Source organism: Coregonus lavaretus (genome assembly GCF_964263955.1).
Source record: "Coregonus lavaretus genome assembly, contig: HAP1_SCAFFOLD_685, whole genome shotgun sequence".
Lineage (NCBI taxonomy): Eukaryota > Metazoa > Chordata > Actinopteri > Salmoniformes > Salmonidae > Coregonus > Coregonus lavaretus.
In genome coordinates, this window is record NW_028162819.1 from 205,139 (window position 1) to 227,067 (window position 21,929).

At 46.0% G+C, this 21,929-nt stretch overlaps 2 protein-coding genes across 2 annotated transcripts; both read left to right on the plus strand.

Annotated features, from left to right (window-relative positions):
• Nucleotides 1-3,520: 3,520 nt before the first annotated feature.
• On the plus strand, nt 3,521-5,548 carry LOC311118808 (galactose-specific lectin nattectin-like; the record flags this gene model as incomplete). Its single annotated transcript, XM_084193591.1, has 2 exons — nt 3,521-3,749; nt 5,169-5,548. The coding sequence occupies exons 1-2, from the start codon at nt 3,620-3,622 to the stop codon at nt 5,546-5,548; spliced, it is 510 nt and encodes a 169-aa protein (XP_084049717.1). The 5' UTR covers nt 3,521-3,619.
• A 12,482-nt stretch (nt 5,549-18,030) lies between these two features.
• LOC311118809 (galactose-specific lectin nattectin-like) lies at nt 18,031-21,479 on the plus strand (the record flags this gene model as incomplete). The annotated part of the gene is made up of 2 exons (XM_084193592.1): nt 18,031-18,259; nt 21,100-21,479. Exons 1-2 carry the CDS (start codon nt 18,130-18,132, stop codon nt 21,477-21,479), a joined length of 510 nt encoding a protein of 169 aa, XP_084049718.1. The 5' UTR covers nt 18,031-18,129.
• Between the last annotated feature and the right edge of the window lie 450 nt (nt 21,480-21,929).

The following is a 21,929-nucleotide window of genomic DNA, read 5'->3' on the forward strand; positions in this document are numbered from 1 at the left end:
GCTAGCCCAGCACACAGGAGCAGACCTGCAGACCAGACCCCAGGACCCTAGAGCCATTCTCCTGCCTACTTCAGTGACTCTTCACCAGAACAAAAAACCTCTTCACCATGCCTGTTGCCCTCCGCTTCCTCTGCCTACTCAGCCTGGCTGTTGGTGGTCTACACTGCACTCCCGTGCCTGACCAGGAGGGGGAGCTCTCAGAGCCCCAGCACACCGCCTGTCCCCCGGGCTGGTCCAGTTTCAACAACCGCTGCTTCAAGTACTTCGCCACTCAGCTGGACTGGGCCGATGCAGAGTCCTACTGCGTGAACCAGGGAGCCAACCTGGTCTCTGTGAACAGCAAAGGGGAATTCGGCTTCGTGAAAAACCTGATCCATGACTTGGACCCTGCTGAGCGCTATACCTGGATCGGGCTGAGTGACATCCACAAGGAAGGGAGATGGATGTGGTCGGACGGCTCCAAGTTGGTCGACACGTTCTGGTCTCCAAATGAGCCCAATAATGAAGAAGGAAGGGAGAACTGTGTTCACACTAATAACGTAAAGGACAAGCTGTGGAACGACATATTCTGCTCCAACAAGTATGCTTTTGTCTGCGCCACGCGTCCCGGCCTCTGAACCTCTGAGTCTTTAGTTCAAAGATGCCTTGGTTTACATAAATAAAGAAAAACCTTTCATTGAAATCTCCTTGTTGGTCCTTTATCTGATTCAACTTGTGTTTTATTCTCCAGCCCTGGTTAGAATGACAAGTAGTCAGTGGTGGAAAAAGTACCCAATTGTCATACTTGAGTAAAAGTAAAGAGACCTTAATAGAAAGTTACTCAAGTAAAAGTGAAAGTCACCCTGTAAAATACTACTTGAGTAAAAGTCTAAAAGTATTTGGTTTTAAATATACTTAAGTATCAAAAGTACACGTAATTGCTAAAATATAATTAAGTATCAAAAGTAGAAGTAAAAATATAAATATTTTCAAATTCCTTACATTAAGCAAATGTGATGAGGTGGTTTTGAAGGAGTCAGGCGCAAGACGGTAAATAACAGGATTTATTTCTGAACCACAGAGTTACGCAGTAATATGTAAAAACACTCCAGTGCACAAAACAGGCACACTGGAAAATACAAGACACACGGGGAATATTCCCAGCGATACAAAATACACGGAGCTCCACCGAGCTTCTCTCTCCTCCACAATAAACAATCACACACAAAGACCAGGGGGCAGAGGGAACACTTATACAGGTACTGATGAGGGGATATGAACCAGGTGTGTGTAATAAACAAGACAAAACAAATGGAATGATGAGATGAGGAGCGGCAGTGGCTAGAAGGCCGGTGACGACGAACGCCGAAGCCTGCCCGAACAAGGAGGGGAGGCAGCCTGTTTTTTTTTTCATTAATAGAGCCAGGGACACACTCCAACACTCAGACATTATTTACAAAAGATGCATTTGTGTTTAGTGAGTCCGCCAGATCAGAGGCAGTAGGGATGACCAGGGATGGTCTCGTGATAAGTGCATGAATTTCACAATTTCCTGTCCTGCTAAGCATTCAAAATGTAACGAGTACTTTGGGTTGTCAGGGAAAATGTATGGAGTAAAAAGTACATTATTTCCTTTAGGAATATAGTGAAGTTAAAAGTAAAAGTTGTCAAAAATAGGGTTCAACAACCGCTGCTTCAAGTACTTCGCCTCTCAGCTGGACTGGGCCGATGCAGAGTCCTACTGCGTGACCCAGGGAGCCAACCTGGCCTCTGTGAACAGCAAAGGGGAATTCGGCTTCGTGAAAAACCTGATCCATGGCTTCGACCCTGCTGAGAGCAATACCTGGATCGGGCTGAGTGACCTCCACAAGGAAGGGAGATGGATGTGGTCGGACGGCTCCAAGGTGGTCTACACGTTCTGGTCTCCAAATGAGCCCAATAATCTAAGTGGAAGTGAGAACTGTGTTCACACTAATAACTTAAAGGAGAAGCTGTGGAACGACACGCTCTGCTCCAACAAGTATGCCTTTGTCTGCGCCACGCGTCCCGGCCTCTGAACCTCTGAGTCTTTAGTTCAAAGATGCCTTGGTTTACATAAATAAAGAAAAACCTTTCATTGAAATCTCCTTGTTGGTCCTTTATCTGATTCAACTTGTGTTTTATTCTCCAGCCCTGGTTAGAATGACAAGTAGTCAGTGGTGGAAAAAGTACCCAATTGTCATACTTGAGTAAAAGTATAGAGACCTTAATAGAAAGTTACTCAAGTAAAAGTGAAAGTCACCCTGTAAAATACTACTTGAGTAAAAGTCTAAAAGTATTTGGTTTTAAATATACTTAAGTATCAAAAGTACACGTAATTGCTAAAATATAATTAAGTATCAAAAGTAGAAGTAAAAATATAAATATTTTCAAATTCCTTACATTAAGCAAATGTGATGAGGTGGTTTTAAAGGAGTCAGGCGCAAGAGGGTCAATAACAGGATTTATTTCTGAACTCCAGTAACTGCGATATGGGCCTGTATTCACAAAGGAAGGACTGGTTTGACATGTCCCCCCTATCTTCCAGTAACTGAGATATGGACCTGTATTCCCAAAGGAAGGACTGGTTTGACATGTCCCCCTGCCCTCCAGTAACTGAGATATGGACCTGTATTCACAAAGGAAGGACTGGTTTGACATGTCCCCCCTATCTTCCAGTAACTGCGATATGGGCCTGTATTCCCAAAGGAAGGACTGGTTTGACATGTCCCCCTGCCCTCCAGTAACTGAGATATGGGCCTGTATTCACAAAGGAAGGACTGGTTTGACATGTCCCCCCTATCTTCCAGTAACTGAGATATGGACCTGTATTCCCAAAGGAAGGACTGGTTTGACATGTCCCCCTGCCCTCCAGTAACTGAGATATGGGCCTGTATTCACAAAGGAAGGACTGGTTTGACATGTCCCCCCTATCTTCCAGTAACTGAGATATGGACCTGTATTCACAAAGGAAGGACTGGTTTGACATGTCCCCCTGCCCTCCAGTAACTGAGATATGGGCCTGTATTCCCAAAGGAAGGACTGGTTTGACATGTCCCCCCTATCTTCCAGTAACTGAGATATGGGCCTGTATTCCCAAAGGAAGGACTGGTTTGACATGTCCCCCTGCCCTCCAGTAACTGAGATATGGACCTGTATTCCCAAAGGAAGGACTGGTTTGACATGTCCCCCTGCCCTCCAGTAACTGAGATATGGGCCTGTATTCCCAAAGGAAGGATTACTGAACTAAGAGTTTTGATCCTTGATCAGTGCTTTTACTCTTAGACGCTTCGTGAACACTGGCCCTGGGGCCTAACTAAAGATAATATGGGAAGACCACAGCTGCAGATTTTATATAACTACTGGGTTACGTGGCACGGTCGCAGTACCACCTTATCTGGAAAAATGCTGCGACCATGCCACGTAACCCAGTAGTTATATAAAATCAACTCCTCCTCCCCACCCTCTCAACATGAGATAAAAGGACCCACTGCAGCCCACATATCCTCCTACCAACTAGCCCAGCACACAGGAGCAGACCTGCAGACCAGACCCCAGAACCCTAGAGCCATTCTCCTGCCTACTTCAGTGACTCTTCACCAGAACAAAAAACCTCTTCACCATGCCTGTTGCCCTCCGCTTCCTCTGCCTACTCAGCCTGGCTGTTGGTGCTCTACACTGCACTCCCGTGCCTGACCAGGAGGGGGAGCTCTCAGAGCCCCAGCACACCGCCTGTCCCCCGGGCTGGTCCAGTTTCAACAACCGCTGCTTCAAGTACTTCGCCACTCAGCTGGACTGGGCCGATGCAGAGTCCTACTGCGTGAACCAGGGAGCCAACCTGGTCTCTGTGAACAGCAAAGGGGAATTCGGCTTCGTGAAAAACCTGATCCATGACTTCGACCCTGCTGAGAGCAATACCTGGATTGGGCTGAGTGACATCCACAAGGAAGGGAGATGGATGTGGTCGGACGGCTCCAAGTTGGTCGACACGTTCTGGTCTCCAAATGAGCCCAATAATGCAGAAGGAAGGGAGAACTGTGTTCACACTAACTACATGAAGGACAAGCTGTGGAACGACATGTTCTGCTCCAACAAGTATGCTTTTGTCTGCGCCACGCGTCCCGGCCTCTGAACCTCTGAGTCTTTAGTTCAAAGATGCCTTGGTTTACATAAATAAAGAAAAACCATTCATTGAAATCTCCTTGTTGGTCCTTTATCTGATTCAACTTGTGTTTTATTCTCCAGCCCTGGTTAGAATGACAAGTAGTCAGTGGTAGAAAAAGTACCCAATTGTCATACTTGAGTAAAAGTATAGAGACCTTAATAGAAAGTTACTCAAGTAAAAGTGAAAGTCACCCTGTAAAATACTACTTGAGTAAAAGTCTAAAAGTATTTGGTTTTAAATATACTTAAGTATCAAAAGTACACGTAATTGCTAAAATATAATGAAGTATCAAAAGTAGAAGTAAAAATATAAATATTTTCAAATTCCTTACATTAAGCAAATGTGATGAGGTGGTTTTGAAGGAGTCAGGCGCAAGACGGTAAATAACAGGATTTATTTCTGAACCACAGAGTTACGCAGTAATATGTAAAAACACTCCAGTGCACAAAACAGTCACACTGGAAAATACAAGACACACGGGGAATATTCCCAGCGATACAAAATACACGGAGCTCCACCGAGCTTCTCTCTCCTCCACAATAAACAATCACACACAAAGACCAGGGGGCAGAGGGAACACTTATACAGGTACTGATGAGGGGATATGAACCAGGTGTGTGTAATAAACAAGACAAAACAAATGGAATGATGAGATGAGGAGCGGCAGTGGCTAGAAGGCCGGTGACGACGAACGCCGAAGCCTGCCCGAACAAGGAGGGGAGGCAGCCTGTTTTTTTTTTCATTAATAGAGCCAGGGACACACTCCAACACTCAGACATTATTTACAAAAGATGCATTTGTGTTTAGTGAGTCCGCCAGATCAGAGGCAGTAGGGATGACCAGGGATGGTCTCGTGATAAGTGCATGAATTTCACAATTTCCTGTCCTGCTAAGCATTCAAAATGTAACGAGTACTTTGGGTTGTCAGGGAAAATGTATGGAGTAAAAAGTACATTATTTCCTTTAGGAATATAGTGAAGTTAAAAGTAAAAGTTGTCAAAAATAGGGTTCAACAACCGCTGCTTCAAGTACTTCGCCTCTCAGCTGGACTGGGCCGATGCAGAGTCCTACTGCGTGACCCAGGGAGCCAACCTGGCCTCTGTGAACAGCAAAGGGGAATTCGGCTTCGTGAAAAACCTGATCCATGGCTTCGACCCTGCTGAGAGCAATACCTGGATCGGGCTGAGTGACCTCCACAAGGAAGGGAGATGGATGTGGTCGGACGGCTCCAAGGTGGTCTACACGTTCTGGTCTCCAAATGAGCCCAATAATCTAAGTGGAAGTGAGAACTGTGTTCACACTAATAACTTAAAGGAGAAGCTGTGGAACGACACGCTCTGCTCCAACAAGTATGCCTTTGTCTGCGCCACGCGTCCCGGCCTCTGAACCTCTGAGTCTTTAGTTCAAAGATGCCTTGGTTTACATAAATAAAGAAAAACCTTTCATTGAAATCTCCTTGTTGGTCCTTTATCTGATTCAACTTGTGTTTTATTCTCCAGCCCTGGTTAGAATGACAAGTAGTCAGTGGTGGAAAAAGTACCCAATTGTCATACTTGAGTAAAAGTATAGAGACCTTAATAGAAAGTTACTCAAGTAAAAGTGAAAGTCACCCTGTAAAATACTACTTGAGTAAAAGTCTAAAAGTATTTGGTTTTAAATATACTTAAGTATCAAAAGTACACGTAATTGCTAAAATATAATTAAGTATCAAAAGTAGAAGTAAAAATATAAATATTTTCAAATTCCTTACATTAAGCAAATGTGATGAGGTGGTTTTAAAGGAGTCAGGCGCAAGAGGGTCAATAACAGGATTTATTTCTGAACTCCAGTAACTGCGATATGGGCCTGTATTCACAAAGGAAGGACTGGTTTGACATGTCCCCCTGCCCTCCAGTAACTGAGATATGGGCCTGTATTCCCAAAGGAAGGACTGGTTTGACATGTCCCCCCTATCTTCCAGTAACTGAGATATGGGCCTGTATTCCCAAAGGAAGGACTGGTTTGACATGTCCCCCCTATCTTCCAGTAACTGAGATATGGGCCTGTATTCACAAAGGAAGGACTGGTTTGACATGTCCCCCCTATCTTCCAGTAACTGAGATATGGACCTGTATTCCCAAAGGAAGGACTGGTTTGACATGTCCCCCTGCCCTCCAGTAACTGAGATATGGACCTGTATTCACAAAGGAAGGACTGGTTTGACATGTCCCCCCTATCTTCCAGTAACTGCGATATGGGCCTGTATTCACAAAGGAAGGACTGGTTTGACATGTCCCCCCTATCTTCCAGTAACTGAGATATGGACCTGTATTCCCAAAGGAAGGACTGGTTTGACATGTCCCCCCTATCTTCCAGTAACTGAGATATGGACCTGTATTCCCAAAGGAAGGACTGGTTTGACATGTCCCCCCTATCTTCCAGTAACTGCGATATGGGCCTGTATTCCCAAAGGAAGGACTGGTTTGACATGTCCCCCCTATCTTCCAGTAACTGCGATATGGGCCTGTATTCCCAAAGGAAGGACTGGTTTGACATGTCCCCCTGCCCTCCAGTAACTGCGATATGGGCCTGTATTCCCAAAGGAAGGACTGGTTTGACATGTCCCCCCTGCCCTCCAGTAACTGCGATATGGGCCTGTATTCCCAAAGGAAGGACTGGTTTGACATGTCCCCCCTGCCCTCCAGTAACTGAGATATGGACCTGTATTCCCAAAGGAAGGACTGGTTTGACATGTCCCCCCTGCCCTCCAGTAACTGAGATATGGGCCTGTATTCCCAAAGGAAGGACTGGTTTGACATGTCCCCCTGCCCTCCAGTAACTGAGATATGGGCCTGTATTCACAAAGGAAGGACTGGTTTGACATGTCCCCCCTATCTTCCAGTAACTGAGATATGGGCCTGTATTCCCAAAGGAAGGACTGGTTTGACATGTCCCCCTGCCCTCCAGTAACTGCGATATGGACCTGTATTCCCAAAGGAAGGACTGGTTTGACATGTCCCCCTGCCCTCCAGTAACTGAGATATGGGCCTGTATTCCCAAAGGAAGGATTACTGAACTAAGAGTTTTGATCCTTGATCAGTGCTTTTACTCTGAGACGCTTCGTGAACACTGGCCCTGGGGCCTAACTAAAGATAATATGGGAAGACCACAGCTGCAGATTTTATATAACTACTGGGTTACGTGGCACGGTCGCAGTACCACCTTATCTGGAAAAATGCTGCTTATGGAAAATATCGAATTGACAATCTACCAATGGCCTCAATGCCAACTCCTCCTCCCCACCCTCTCAACGTGAGATAAAAGGACCCACTGCAGCCCACATATCCTCCTACCTAGCTAGCCCAGCACACAGGAGCAGACCTGCAGACCAGACCCCAGGACCCTAGAGCCATTCTCCTGCCTACTTCAGTGACTCTTCACCAGAACAAAAAACCTCTTCACCATGCCTGTTGCCCTCCGCTTCCTCTGCCTACTCAGCCTGGCTGTTGGTGGTCTACACTGCACTCCCGTGCCTGACCAGGAGGGGGAGCTCTCAGAGCCCCAGCACACCGCCTGTCCCCCGGGCTGGTCCAGTTTCAACAACCGCTGCTTCAAGTACTTCGCCACTCAGCTGGACTGGGCCGATGCAGAGTCCTACTGCGTGAACCAGGGAGCCAACCTGGTCTCTGTGAACAGCAAAGGGGAATTCGGCTTCGTGAAAAACCTGATCCATGACTTGGACCCTGCTGAGCGCTATACCTGGATCGGGCTGAGTGACATCCACAAGGAAGGGAGATGGATGTGGTCGGACGGCTCCAAGTTGGTCGACACGTTCTGGTCTCCAAATGAGCCCAATAATGAAGAAGGAAGGGAGAACTGTGTTCACACTAATAACGTAAAGGACAAGCTGTGGAACGACATATTCTGCTCCAACAAGTATGCTTTTGTCTGCGCCACGCGTCCCGGCCTCTGAACCTCTGAGTCTTTAGTTCAAAGATGCCTTGGTTTACATAAATAAAGAAAAACCTTTCATTGAAATCTCCTTGTTGGTCCTTTATCTGATTCAACTTGTGTTTTATTCTCCAGCCCTGGTTAGAATGACAAGTAGTCAGTGGTGGAAAAAGTACCCAATTGTCATACTTGAGTAAAAGTAAAGAGACCTTAATAGAAAGTTACTCAAGTAAAAGTGAAAGTCACCCTGTAAAATACTACTTGAGTAAAAGTCTAAAAGTATTTGGTTTTAAATATACTTAAGTATCAAAAGTACACGTAATTGCTAAAATATAATTAAGTATCAAAAGTAGAAGTAAAAATATAAATATTTTCAAATTCCTTACATTAAGCAAATGTGATGAGGTGGTTTTGAAGGAGTCAGGCGCAAGACGGTAAATAACAGGATTTATTTCTGAACCACAGAGTTACGCAGTAATATGTAAAAACACTCCAGTGCACAAAACAGGCACACTGGAAAATACAAGACACACGGGGAATATTCCCAGCGATACAAAATACACGGAGCTCCACCGAGCTTCTCTCTCCTCCACAATAAACAATCACACACAAAGACCAGGGGGCAGAGGGAACACTTATACAGGTACTGATGAGGGGATATGAACCAGGTGTGTGTAATAAACAAGACAAAACAAATGGAATGATGAGATGAGGAGCGGCAGTGGCTAGAAGGCCGGTGACGACGAACGCCGAAGCCTGCCCGAACAAGGAGGGGAGGCAGCCTGTTTTTTTTTTCATTAATAGAGCCAGGGACACACTCCAACACTCAGACATTATTTACAAAAGATGCATTTGTGTTTAGTGAGTCCGCCAGATCAGAGGCAGTAGGGATGACCAGGGATGGTCTCGTGATAAGTGCATGAATTTCACAATTTCCTGTCCTGCTAAGCATTCAAAATGTAACGAGTACTTTGGGTTGTCAGGGAAAATGTATGGAGTAAAAAGTACATTATTTCCTTTAGGAATATAGTGAAGTTAAAAGTAAAAGTTGTCAAAAATAGGGTTCAACAACCGCTGCTTCAAGTACTTCGCCTCTCAGCTGGACTGGGCCGATGCAGAGTCCTACTGCGTGACCCAGGGAGCCAACCTGGCCTCTGTGAACAGCAAAGGGGAATTCGGCTTCGTGAAAAACCTGATCCATGGCTTCGACCCTGCTGAGAGCAATACCTGGATCGGGCTGAGTGACCTCCACAAGGAAGGGAGATGGATGTGGTCGGACGGCTCCAAGGTGGTCTACACGTTCTGGTCTCCAAATGAGCCCAATAATCTAAGTGGAAGTGAGAACTGTGTTCACACTAATAACTTAAAGGAGAAGCTGTGGAACGACACGCTCTGCTCCAACAAGTATGCCTTTGTCTGCGCCACGCGTCCCGGCCTCTGAACCTCTGAGTCTTTAGTTCAAAGATGCCTTGGTTTACATAAATAAAGAAAAACCTTTCATTGAAATCTCCTTGTTGGTCCTTTATCTGATTCAACTTGTGTTTTATTCTCCAGCCCTGGTTAGAATGACAAGTAGTCAGGGGTGGAAAAAGTACCCAATTGTCATACTTGAGTAAAAGTAAAGAGACCTTAATAGAAAGTTACTCAAGTAAAAGTGAAAGTCACCCTGTAAAATACTACTTGAGTAAAAGTCTAAAAGTATTTGGTTTTAAATATACTTAAGTATCAAAAGTACACGTAATTGCTAAAATATAATGAAGTATCAAAAGTAGAAGTAAAAATATAAATATTTTCAAATTCCTTACATTAAGCAAATGTGATGAGGTGGTTTTGAAGGAGTCAGGCGCAAGACGGTAAATAACAGGATTTATTCTGAACCACAGAGTTACGCAGTAATATGTAAAAACACTCCAGTGCACAAAACAGGCACACTGGAAAATACAAGACACACGGGGAATATTCCCAGCGATACAAAATACACGGAGCTCCACCGAGCTTCTCTCTCCTCCACAATAAACAATCACACACAAAGACCAGGGGGCAGAGGGAACACTTATACAGGTACTGATGAGGGGATATGAACCAGGTGTGTGTAATAAACAAGACAAAACAAATGGAATGATGAGATGAGGAGCGGCAGTGGCTAGAAGGCCGGTGACGACGAACGCCGAAGCCTGCCCGAACAAGGAGGGGAGGCAGCCTGTTTTTTTTTTCATTAATAGAGCCAGGGACACACTCCAACACTCAGACATTATTTACAAAAGATGCATTTGTGTTTAGTGAGTCCGCCAGATCAGAGGCAGTAGGGATGACCAGGGATGGTCTCGTGATAAGTGCATGAATTTCACAATTTCCTGTCCTGCTAAGCATTCAAAATGTAACGAGTACTTTGGGTTGTCAGGGAAAATGTATGGAGTAAAAAGTACATTATTTCCTTTAGGAATATAGTGAAGTTAAAAGTAAAAGTTGTCAAAAATAGGGTTCAACAACCGCTGCTTCAAGTACTTCGCCTCTCAGCTGGACTGGGCCGATGCAGAGTCCTACTGCGTGACCCAGGGAGCCAACCTGGCCTCTGTGAACAGCAAAGGGGAATTCGGCTTCGTGAAAAACCTGATCCATGGCTTCGACCCTGCTGAGAGCAATACCTGGATCGGGCTGAGTGACCGAAGGGAGATGGATGTGGTCGGACGGCTCCAAGGTGGTCTACACGTTCTGGTCTCCAAATGAGCCCAATAATCTAAGTGGAAGTGAGAACTGTGTTCACACTAATAACTTAAAGGACAAGCTGTGGAACGACGCGCTCTGCTCCAGAAAGTATGCCTTTGTCTGCGCCACGCGTCCCGGCCTCTGAACCTCTGAGTCTTTAGTTCAAAGGTGCCTTGGTTTACATAAATAAAGAAAAACCTTTCATTGAAATCTCCTTGTTGGTCCTTTATCTGATTCAACTTGTGTTTTATTCTCCAGCCCTGGTTAGAATGACAAGTAGTCAGGGGTGGAAAAAGTACCCAATTGTCATACTTGAGTAAAAGTAAAGAGACCTTAATAGAAAGTTACTCAAGTAAAATGTGACACTCTGGCTCCATGGACTTTGTTTATTGAGCCAGGGTTGTTCATTTTCATTGTTTGGGTGTATTTCTATGTTGGGTATTCTAGTTGTTCATTTCTATGTTTGGTGATTGTTCTTGATTAGTCATATGACTCCCAATCGGAGGTAACGAGTGTCAGCTGTCGGCTCGTTATCTCTGATTGGGAGCCATATTTAAACTGTGTGGTTTCTCCTTGGTTTTGTGGGTTTTTGTTCCTTTTCAGTCAGTGTTACTGTTGGACTTCATTGAGTCGTCTTTTGTTTTGGTTACGTTATTTAATAAAGTCATGTTTCTTGGACACGCTGCGCTTTGGTCCGCTTCCTCTATTAACGACGACCGTGACAGAAAAACCCACCATAAAAGGACCAAGCGGCGTGTCAAGCGGCAACAGGATCCACCTACACAGGATTTATATCCACCCATAAAGGATTCATGGACATGGGAGGAGATTCTGGATGGTAAGGGGCCTTGGGCACAACCGGGAGAATATCGCCGTCCTCGTGAAGAGCTGGAGGCAGCTAAAGCCGAGAGGCGGCGATATGAGGAGGCAGCACGGAGGCAAGACTGGAAGCCTGTGGGTACTACCCAAGAATTTCTTGGGGGGGGGCTAAGAGGGAGTGTGGCGAAGTCAGGTAGGAGACCTGCGCCTACTCCCTGGACTGACCGTGGAGAGCGAGAGTACGGGCAGACACCGTGTTACGCAGTTGAGCGCATGGTGTCTCCTGTACGCAGGCATAGCCCGGTTCGGTACAGTCCAGCTCCACGTATCGGCCGGGCTAGATTGAGTGTTGAGCCGGATGTCATGAAGCCGGTCCCACGCAGCTGGTCACCAGTGCGTCTCCTCGGGCCGGCGTACATGGCACCAGCCTTGCGCATGGTGTTCCCGGTTCGCCCACATAGGCCGGTGCGGGTTATTACACCTCCCCGTACTGGTCGGGCGACGGGGAGCATCAACCCAGGGAAGGTTGGGCAGGCTCAGTGCTCAAGGGAGCCAGTACGCCTGCACGGTCCGGTATTTCCGGTACCACCTCCTCGCTCCAGCCCAGTACCACCAGTACCTACACCACGCACCAGGTTTCCAGTGCGTCTTCAGAGCCCTGTGTCTCCTCCACGCACTGGCTCTATGGTGCGTGTCTCCAGCCCTTTACCACCAGTGCAGACACCACGCACCAAGCCTCCTGTGTGTCCCCAGAGTCCTGTGCGTCCTGTTGCTGCTTCCCGCACTAGCCCTGAGATGCGTGTCCTCAGCCCGGTACCTCCAGTTCCGGCACCACGCATCAGGCCTACGGTGCGTCCCCAGGGTCCAGCATGCCCTGTTGCTTCTCCCCGCACTAGCCCTGAGATGCGTGTCCTCAGCCCGGTACCTCCTGTTCCGGCACCACGCACCAGGCCTACGATGCGCCTCAGACGGCCAGAGTCTGCCGTCTGCCCAACGGGGCCTGAACTGCCCGTCTGCCCAACGCCGTCTGAACTGTCCGTCTGCCAAGCGCCGCAGGAACTGCCCGTCTGTACTGAGCCTGCAAAGCCGCCCGTCTGCCATGAGCCTTCAGAGCCGTCCGCCAGACCGGAGCCGCTAGAGCTCTCCGCCAGACAGGAGCAGCCAGAGCCTTCCGCCAGACAGGATCAGCCAGAGCCTTCCGCCAGACAGGAGCAGCCAGAGCCTTCCGCCAGACAGGATCAGCCAGAGCCTTCCGCCAGACAGGATCAGCCAGAGCCTTCCGCCAGACAGGATCAGCCAGAGCCTTCCGCCAGACAGGATCAGCCAGAGCCTTCCGCCAGACAGGATCAGCCAGAGCCTTCCGCCAGACAGGATCAGCCAGAGCCTTCCGCCAGACAGGATCAGCCAGAGCCTTCCGCCAGACAGGATCAGCCAGAGCCTTCCGCCAGACAGGATCAGCCAGAGCCTTCTGCCAGACAGGATCAGCCAGAACCTTCCGCCAGCCAGGATCCGCCAGAGCCGTCCAGCCAGGATCCGCCAGAGCCGTCCAGCCAGGATCCGCCAGAGCCAGCCAGCCAGGATCCGCCATTCAGTCCGGTGCTGCCCCTCAGGCCGGTGCTGCCCCTTAGTCAGGTACTGTCCCTTAGTCCGGTGCTGCCCCTCAGGCCGGTGCTGCCCCTTAGTCAGGTACTGTCCCTTAGTCCGGTGCTGCCCCTTAGTCCGGTGCTGCCCCTTAGTCCGGTGCCGCCCCTTAATCCAGTGGGGTTTAGTTGGGGGGTGGTCAGGTGGAGGGGGCTACGGAAGCGGATAGTGACTAAGGTGGGGTGGGGACCACGACCTGGGCCAGAGCCGCCACCATGGACAGACGCCCACCCAGACCCTCCCCGAGACTGTATGCTGGTGCGCCCGGAGTTCGCACCTTTAGGGGGGGGTACTGTGACACTCTGGCTCCATGGACTTTGTTTATTGAGCCAGGGTTGTTCATTTTCATTGTTTGGGTGTATTTCTATGTTGGGTATTCTAGTTGTTCATTTCTATGTTTGGTGATTGTTCTTGATTAGTCATATGACTCCCAATCGGAGGTAACGAGTGTCAGCTGTCGGCTCGTTATCTCTGATTGGGAGCCATATTTAAACTGTGTGGTTTCTCCTTGGTTTTGTGGGTTTTTGTTCCTTTTCAGTCAGTGTTACTGTTGGACTTCATTGAGTCGTCTTTTGTTTTGGTTACGTTATTTAATAAAGTCATGTTTCTTGGACACGCTGCGCTTTGGTCCGCTTCCTCTATTAACGACGACCGTGACATAAAAGTGAAAGTCACCCTGTAAAATACTACTTGAGTAAAAGTCTAAAAGTATTTGGTTTTAAATATACTTAAGTATCAAAAGTACACGTAATTGCTAAAATATAATGAAGTATCAAAAGTAGAAGTAAAAATATAAATATTTTCAAATTCCTTACATTAAGCAAATGTGATGAGGTGGTTTTGAAGGAGTCAGGCGCAAGAGGGTCAATAACAGGATTTATTCTGAACCACAGAGTTACGCAGTAATATGTAAAAACACTCCAGTGCACAAAACAGGCACACTGGAAAATACAAGACACACGGGGAATATTCCCAGCGATACAAAATACACGGAGCTCCACCGAGCTTCTCTCTCCTCCACAATAAACAATCACACACAAAGACCAGGGGACAGAGGGAACACTTATACAGGTACTGATGAGGGGATATGAACCAGGTGTGTGTAATAAACAAGACAAAACAAATGGAATGATGAGATGAGGAGCGGCAGTGGCTAGAAGGCCGGTGACGACGAACGCCGAAGCCTGCCCGAACAAGGAGGGGAGGCAGCCTGTTTTTTTTTTCATTAATAGAGCCAGGGACACACTCCAACACTCAGACATTATTTACAAAAGATGCATTTGTGTTTAGTGAGTCCGCCAGATCAGAGGCAGTAGGGATGACCAGGGATGGTCTCGTGATAAGTGCATGAATTTCACAATTTCCTGTCCTGCTAAGCATTCAAAATGTAATGAGTACTTTGGGTTGTCAGGGAAAATGTATAGAGTAAAAAGTACATTATTTCCTTTAGGAATATAGTGAAGTTAAGAGTAAAAGTTGTCAAAAATAGGGTTCAACAACCGATGCTTCAAGCACTTCGCCTCTCAGCTGGACTGGGCCGATTCAGAGTCCTACTGCGTGACCCATGGAGCCAACCTGGCCTCTGTGAACAGCAAAGGGGAATTCGGCTTCGTGAAAAACCTGATCCATGGCTTCGACCCTGCTGAGAGCAATACCTGGATCGGGCTGAGTGACCTCCACAAGGAAGGGAGATGGATGTGGTCGGACGGCTCCAAGGTGGTCTACACGTTCTGGTCTCCAAAGGAGCCCAATAATCTAAGTGGAAGTGAGAACTGTGTTCACACTAATAACTTAAAGGAGAAGCTGTGGAACGACACGTTCTGCTCCAACAAGTATGCCTTTGTCTGCGCCACGCGTCCCGGCCTCTGAACCTCTGAGTCTTTAGTTCAAAGATGCCTTGGTTTACATAAATAAAGAAAAACCTTTCATTGAAATCTCCTTGTTGGTCCTTTATCTGATTCAACTTGTGTTTTATTCTCCAGCCCTGGTTAGAATGACAAGTAGTCAGGGGTGGAAAAAGTACCCAATTGTCATACTTGAGTAAAAGTAAAGAGACCTTAATAGAAAGTTACTCAAGTAAAAGTGAAAGTCACCCTGTAAAATACTACTTGAGTAAAAGTCTAAAAGTATTTGGTTTTAAATATACTTAAGTATCAAAAGTACACGTAATTGCTAAAATATAATTAAGTATCAAAAGTAGAAGTAAAAATATAAATATTTTCAAATTCCTTACATTAAGCAAATGTGATGAGGTGGTTTTGAAGGAGTCAGGCGCAAGACGGTAAATAACAGGATTTATTTCTGAACCACAGAGTTACGCAGTAATATGTAAAAACACTCCAGTGCACAAAACAGGCACACTGGAAAATACAAGACACACGGGGAATATTCCCAGCGATACAAAATACACGGAGCTCCACCGAGCTTCTCTCTCCTCCACAATAAACAATCACACACAAAGACCAGGGGGCAGAGGGAACACTTATACAGGTACTGATGAGGGGATATGAACCAGGTGTGTGTAATAAACAAGACAAAACAAATGGAATGATGAGATGAGGAGCGGCAGTGGCTAGAAGGCCGGTGACGACGAACGCCGAAGCCTGCCCGAACAAGGAGGGGAGGCAGCCTGTTTTTTTTTTCATTAATAGAGCCAGGGACACACTCCAACACTCAGACATTATTTACAAAAGATGCATTTGTGTTTAGTGAGTCCGCCAGATCAGAGGCAGTAGGGATGACCAGGGATGGTCTCGTGATAAGTGCATGAATTTCACAATTTCCTGTCCTGCTAAGCATTCAAAATGTAACGAGTACTTTGGGTTGTCAGGGAAAATGTATGGAGTAAAAAGTACATTATTTCCTTTAGGAATATAGTGAAGTTAAAAGTAAAAGTTGTCAAAAATAGGGTTCAACAACCGCTGCTTCAAGTACTTCGCCTCTCAGCTGGACTGGGCCGATGCAGAGTCCTACTGCGTGACCCAGGGAGCCAACCTGGCCTCTGTGAACAGCAAAGGGGAATTCGGCTTCGTGAAAAACCTGATCCATGGCTTCGACCCTGCTGAGAGCAATACCTGGATCGGGCTGAGTGACCTCCACAAGGAAGGGAGATGGATGTGGTCGGACGGCTCCAAGGTGGTCTACACGTTCTGGTCTCCAAATGAGCCCAATAATCTAAGTGGAAGTGAGAACTGTGTTCACACTAATAACTTAAAGGAGAAGCTGTGGAACGACACGCTCTGCTCCAACAAGTATGCCTTTGTCTGCGCCACGCGTCCCGGCCTCTGAACCTCTGAGTCTTTAGTTCAAAGATGCCTTGGTTTACATAAATAAAGAAAAACCTTTCATTGAAATCTCCTTGTTGGTCCTTTATCTGATTCAACTTGTGTTTTATTCTCCAGCCCTGGTTAGAATGACAAGTAGTCAGTGGTGGAAAAAGTACCCAATTGTCATACTTGAGTAAAAGTATAGAGACCTTAATAGAAAGTTACTCAAGTAAAAGTGAAAGTCACCCTGTAAAATACTACTTGAGTAAAAGTCTAAAAGTATTTGGTTTTAAATATACTTAAGTATCAAAAGTACACGTAATTGCTAAAATATAATTAAGTATCAAAAGTAGAAGTAAAAATATAAATATTTTCAAATTCCTTACATTAAGCAAATGTGATGAGGTGGTTTTAAAGGAGTCAGGCGCAAGAGGGTCAATAACAGGATTTATTTCTGAACTCCAGTAACTGCGATATGGGCCTGTATTCACAAAGGAAGGACTGGTTTGACATGTCCCCCCTATCTTCCAGTAACTGAGATATGGACCTGTATTCCCAAAGGAAGGACTGGTTTGACATGTCCCCCTGCCCTCCAGTAACTGAGATATGGACCTGTATTCACAAAGGAAGGACTGGTTTGACATGTCCCCCCTATCTTCCAGTAACTGCGATATGGGCCTGTATTCCCAAAGGAAGGACTGGTTTGACATGTCCCCCTGCCCTCCAGTAACTGAGATATGGGCCTGTATTCACAAAGGAAGGACTGGTTTGACATGTCCCCCCTATCTTCCAGTAACTGAGATATGGACCTGTATTCCCAAAGGAAGGACTGGTTTGACATGTCCCCCTGCCCTCCAGTAACTGAGATATGGGCCTGTATTCACAAAGGAAGGACTGGTTTGACATGTCCCCCCTATCTTCCAGTAACTGAGATATGGACCTGTATTCACAAAGGAAGGACTGGTTTGACATGTCCCCCTGCCCTCCAGTAACTGAGATATGGGCCTGTATTCCCAAAGGAAGGACTGGTTTGACATGTCCCCCCTATCTTCCAGTAACTGAGATATGGGCCTGTATTCCCAAAGGAAGGACTGGTTTGACATGTCCCCCTGCCCTCCAGTAACTGAGATATGGACCTGTATTCCCAAAGGAAGGACTGGTTTGACATGTCCCCCTGCCCTCCAGTAACTGAGATATGGGCCTGTATTCCCAAAGGAAGGATTACTGAACTAAGAGTTTTGATCCTTGATCAGTGCTTTTACTCTTAGACGCTTCGTGAACACTGGCCCTGGGGCCTAACTAAAGATAATATGGGAAGACCACAGCTGCAGATTTTATATAACTACTGGGTTACGTGGCACGGTCGCAGTACCACCTTATCTGGAAAAATGCTGCGACCATGCCACGTAACCCAGTAGTTATATAAAATCAACTCCTCCTCCCCACCCTCTCAACATGAGATAAAAGGACCCACTGCAGCCCACATATCCTCCTACCAACTAGCCCAGCACACAGGAGCAGACCTGCAGACCAGACCCCAGAACCCTAGAGCCATTCTCCTGCCTACTTCAGTGACTCTTCACCAGAACAAAAAACCTCTTCACCATGCCTGTTGCCCTCCGCTTCCTCTGCCTACTCAGCCTGGCTGTTGGTGCTCTACACTGCACTCCCGTGCCTGACCAGGAGGGGGAGCTCTCAGAGCCCCAGCACACCGCCTGTCCCCCGGGCTGGTCCAGTTTCAACAACCGCTGCTTCAAGTACTTCGCCACTCAGCTGGACTGGGCCGATGCAGAGTCCTACTGCGTGAACCAGGGAGCCAACCTGGTCTCTGTGAACAGCAAAGGGGAATTCGGCTTCGTGAAAAACCTGATCCATGACTTCGACCCTGCTGAGAGCAATACCTGGATTGGGCTGAGTGACATCCACAAGGAAGGGAGATGGATGTGGTCGGACGGCTCCAAGTTGGTCGACACGTTCTGGTCTCCAAATGAGCCCAATAATGCAGAAGGAAGGGAGAACTGTGTTCACACTAACTACATGAAGGACAAGCTGTGGAACGACATGTTCTGCTCCAACAAGTATGCTTTTGTCTGCGCCACGCGTCCCGGCCTCTGAACCTCTGAGTCTTTAGTTCAAAGATGCCTTGGTTTACATAAATAAAGAAAAACCATTCATTGAAATCTCCTTGTTGGTCCTTTATCTGATTCAACTTGTGTTTTATTCTCCAGCCCTGGTTAGAATGACAAGTAGTCAGTGGTAGAAAAAGTACCCAATTGTCATACTTGAGTAAAAGTATAGAGACCTTAATAGAAAGTTACTCAAGTAAAAGTGAAAGTCACCCTGTAAAATACTACTTGAGTAAAAGTCTAAAAGTATTTGGTTTTAAATATACTTAAGTATCAAAAGTACACGTAATTGCTAAAATATAATGAAGTATCAAAAGTAGAAGTAAAAATATAAATATTTTCAAATTCCTTACATTAAGCAAATGTGATGAGGTGGTTTTGAAGGAGTCAGGCGCAAGACGGTAAATAACAGGATTTATTTCTGAACCACAGAGTTACGCAGTAATATGTAAAAACACTCCAGTGCACAAAACAGGCACACTGGAAAATACAAGACACACGGGGAATATTCCCAGCGATACAAAATACACGGAGCTCCACCGAGCTTCTCTCTCCTCCACAATAAACAATCACACACAAAGACCAGGGGGCAGAGGGAACACTTATACAGGTACTGATGAGGGGATATGAACCAGGTGTGTGTAATAAACAAGACAAAACAAATGGAATGATGAGATGAGGAGCGGCAGTGGCTAGAAGGCCGGTGACGACGAACGCCGAAGCCTGCCTCGAACCAGGAGAGGAGGCAGCCTGTTTTTTTTTTCATTAATAGAGCCAGGGACACACTCCAACACTCAGACATTATTTACAAAAGATGCATTTGTGTTTAGTGAGTCCGCCAGATCAGAGGCAGTAGGGATGACCAGGGATGGTCTCGTGATAAGTGCATGAATTTCACAATTTCCTGTCCTGCTAAGCATTCAAAATGTAACGAGTACTTTGGGTTGTCAGGGAAAATGTATGGAGTAAAAAGTACATTATTTCCTTTAGGAATATAGTGAAGTTAAAAGTAAAAGTTGTCAAAAATAGGGTTCAACAACCGCTGCTTCAAGTACTTCGCCTCTCAGCTGGACTGGGCCGATGCAGAGTCCTACTGCGTGACCCATGGAGCCAACCTGGCCTCTGTGAACAGCAAAGGGGAATCCGGCTTCGTGAAAAACCTGATCCATGGCTTCGACCCTGCTGAGAGCAATACCTGGATCGGGCTGAGTGACCTCCACAAGGAAGGGAGATGGATGTGGTCGGACGGCTCCAAGGTGGTCTACACGTTCTGGTCTCCAAATGAGCCCAATAATGGAGATGGAAGGGAGAACTGTGTTCACACTAATAACTTAAAGGAGAAGCTGTGGAATGACACGCTCTGCTCCAACAAGTATGCTTTTGTCTGCGCCACGCGTCCCGGCCTCTGAACCTCTGAGTCTTTAGTTCAAAGATGCCTTGGTTTACATAAATAAAGAAAAACCTTTCATTGAAATCTCCTTGTTGGTCCTTTATCTGATTCAACTTGTGTTTTATTCTCCAGCCCTGGTTAGAATGACAAGTAGTCAGGGGTGGAAAAAGTACCCAATTGTCATACTTGAGTAAAAGTATAGAGACCTTAATAGAAAGTTACTCAAGTAAAAGTGAAAGTCACCCTGTAAAATACTACTTGAGTAAAAGTCTAAAAGTATTTGGTTTTAAATATACTTAAGTATCAAAAGTACACGTAATTGCTAAAATATAATGAAGTATCAAAAGTAGAAGTAAAAATATAAATATTTTCAAATTCCTTACATTAAGCAAATGTGATGAGGTGGTTTTGAAGGAGTCAGGCGCAAGAGGGTCAATAACAGGATTTATTTCTGAACCACAGAGTTACGCAGTAATATGTAAAAACACTCCAGTGCGCAAAACAGGCACACTGGAAAATACAAGACACACGGGGAATATTCCCAGCGATACAAAATACACGGAGCTCCACCGAGCTTCTCTCTCCTCCACAATAAACAATCACACACAAAGACCAGGGGGCAGAGGGAACACTTATACAGGTACTGATGAGGGGATATGAACCAGGTGTGTGTAATAAACAAGACAAAACAAATGGAATGATGAGATGAGGAGCGGCAGTGGCTAGAAGGCCGGTGACGACGAACGCCGAAGCCTGCCTCGAACCAGGAGAGGAGGCAGCCTGTTTTTTTTTTCATTAATAGAGCCAGGGACACACTCCAACACTCAGACATTATTTACAAAAGATGTATTTGTGTTTAGTGAGTCCGCCAGATCAGAGGCAGTAGGGATGACCAGGGATGGTCTCGTGATAAGTGCATGAATTTCACAATTTCCTGTCCTGCTAAGCATTCAAAATGTAACGAGTACTTTGGGTTGTCAGGGAAAATGTATAGAGTAAAAAGTACATTATTTCCTTTAGGAATATAGTGAAGTTAAGAGTAAAAGTTGTCAAAAATAGGGTTCAACAACCGCTGCTTCAAGTACTTCGCCTCTCAGCTGGACTGGGCCGATGCAGAGTCCTACTGCGTGACCCAGGGAGCCAACCTGGTCTCTGTGAACAGCAAAGGGGAATTCGACTTAGTGAAAAACCTGATCCATGGCTTCGACCCTGCTGAGAGCTTTACCTGGATCGGGCTGAGTGACCTCCACAAGGAAGGGAGATGGATGTGGTCGGACGGCTCCAAGGTGGTCTACACGTTCTGGTCTCCAAAGGAGCCCAATAATCTAAGTGGAAGTGAGAACTGTGTTCACACTAATAACTTAAAGGAGAAGCTGTGGAACGACACGCTCTGCTCCAACAAGTATGCCTTTGTCTGTGCCACGCGTCCCGGCCTCTGAACCTCTGAGTCTTTAGTTCAAAGATGCCTTGGTTTACATAAATAAAGAAAAACCTTTCATTGAAATCTCCTTGTTGGTCCTATATCTGATTCAACGTGTGTTTTATTCTCCAGCCCTGGTTAGAATGACAAGTAGTCAGGGGTGGAAAAAGTACCCAATTGTCATACTTGAGTAAAAGTATAGAGACCTTAATAGAAAGTTACTCAAGTAAAAGTGAAAGTCACCCTGTAAAATACTACTTGAGTAAAAGTCTAAAAGTATTTGGTTTTAAATATACTTAAGTATCAAAAGTACACGTAATTGCGAAAATATAATTAAGTATCAAAAGTAGAAGTAAAAATATAAATATTTTCAAATTCCTTACATTAAGCAAATGTGATGAGGTGGTTTTGAAGGAGTCAGGCGCAAGAGGGTCAATAACAGGATTTATTTCTGAACTCCAGTAACTGC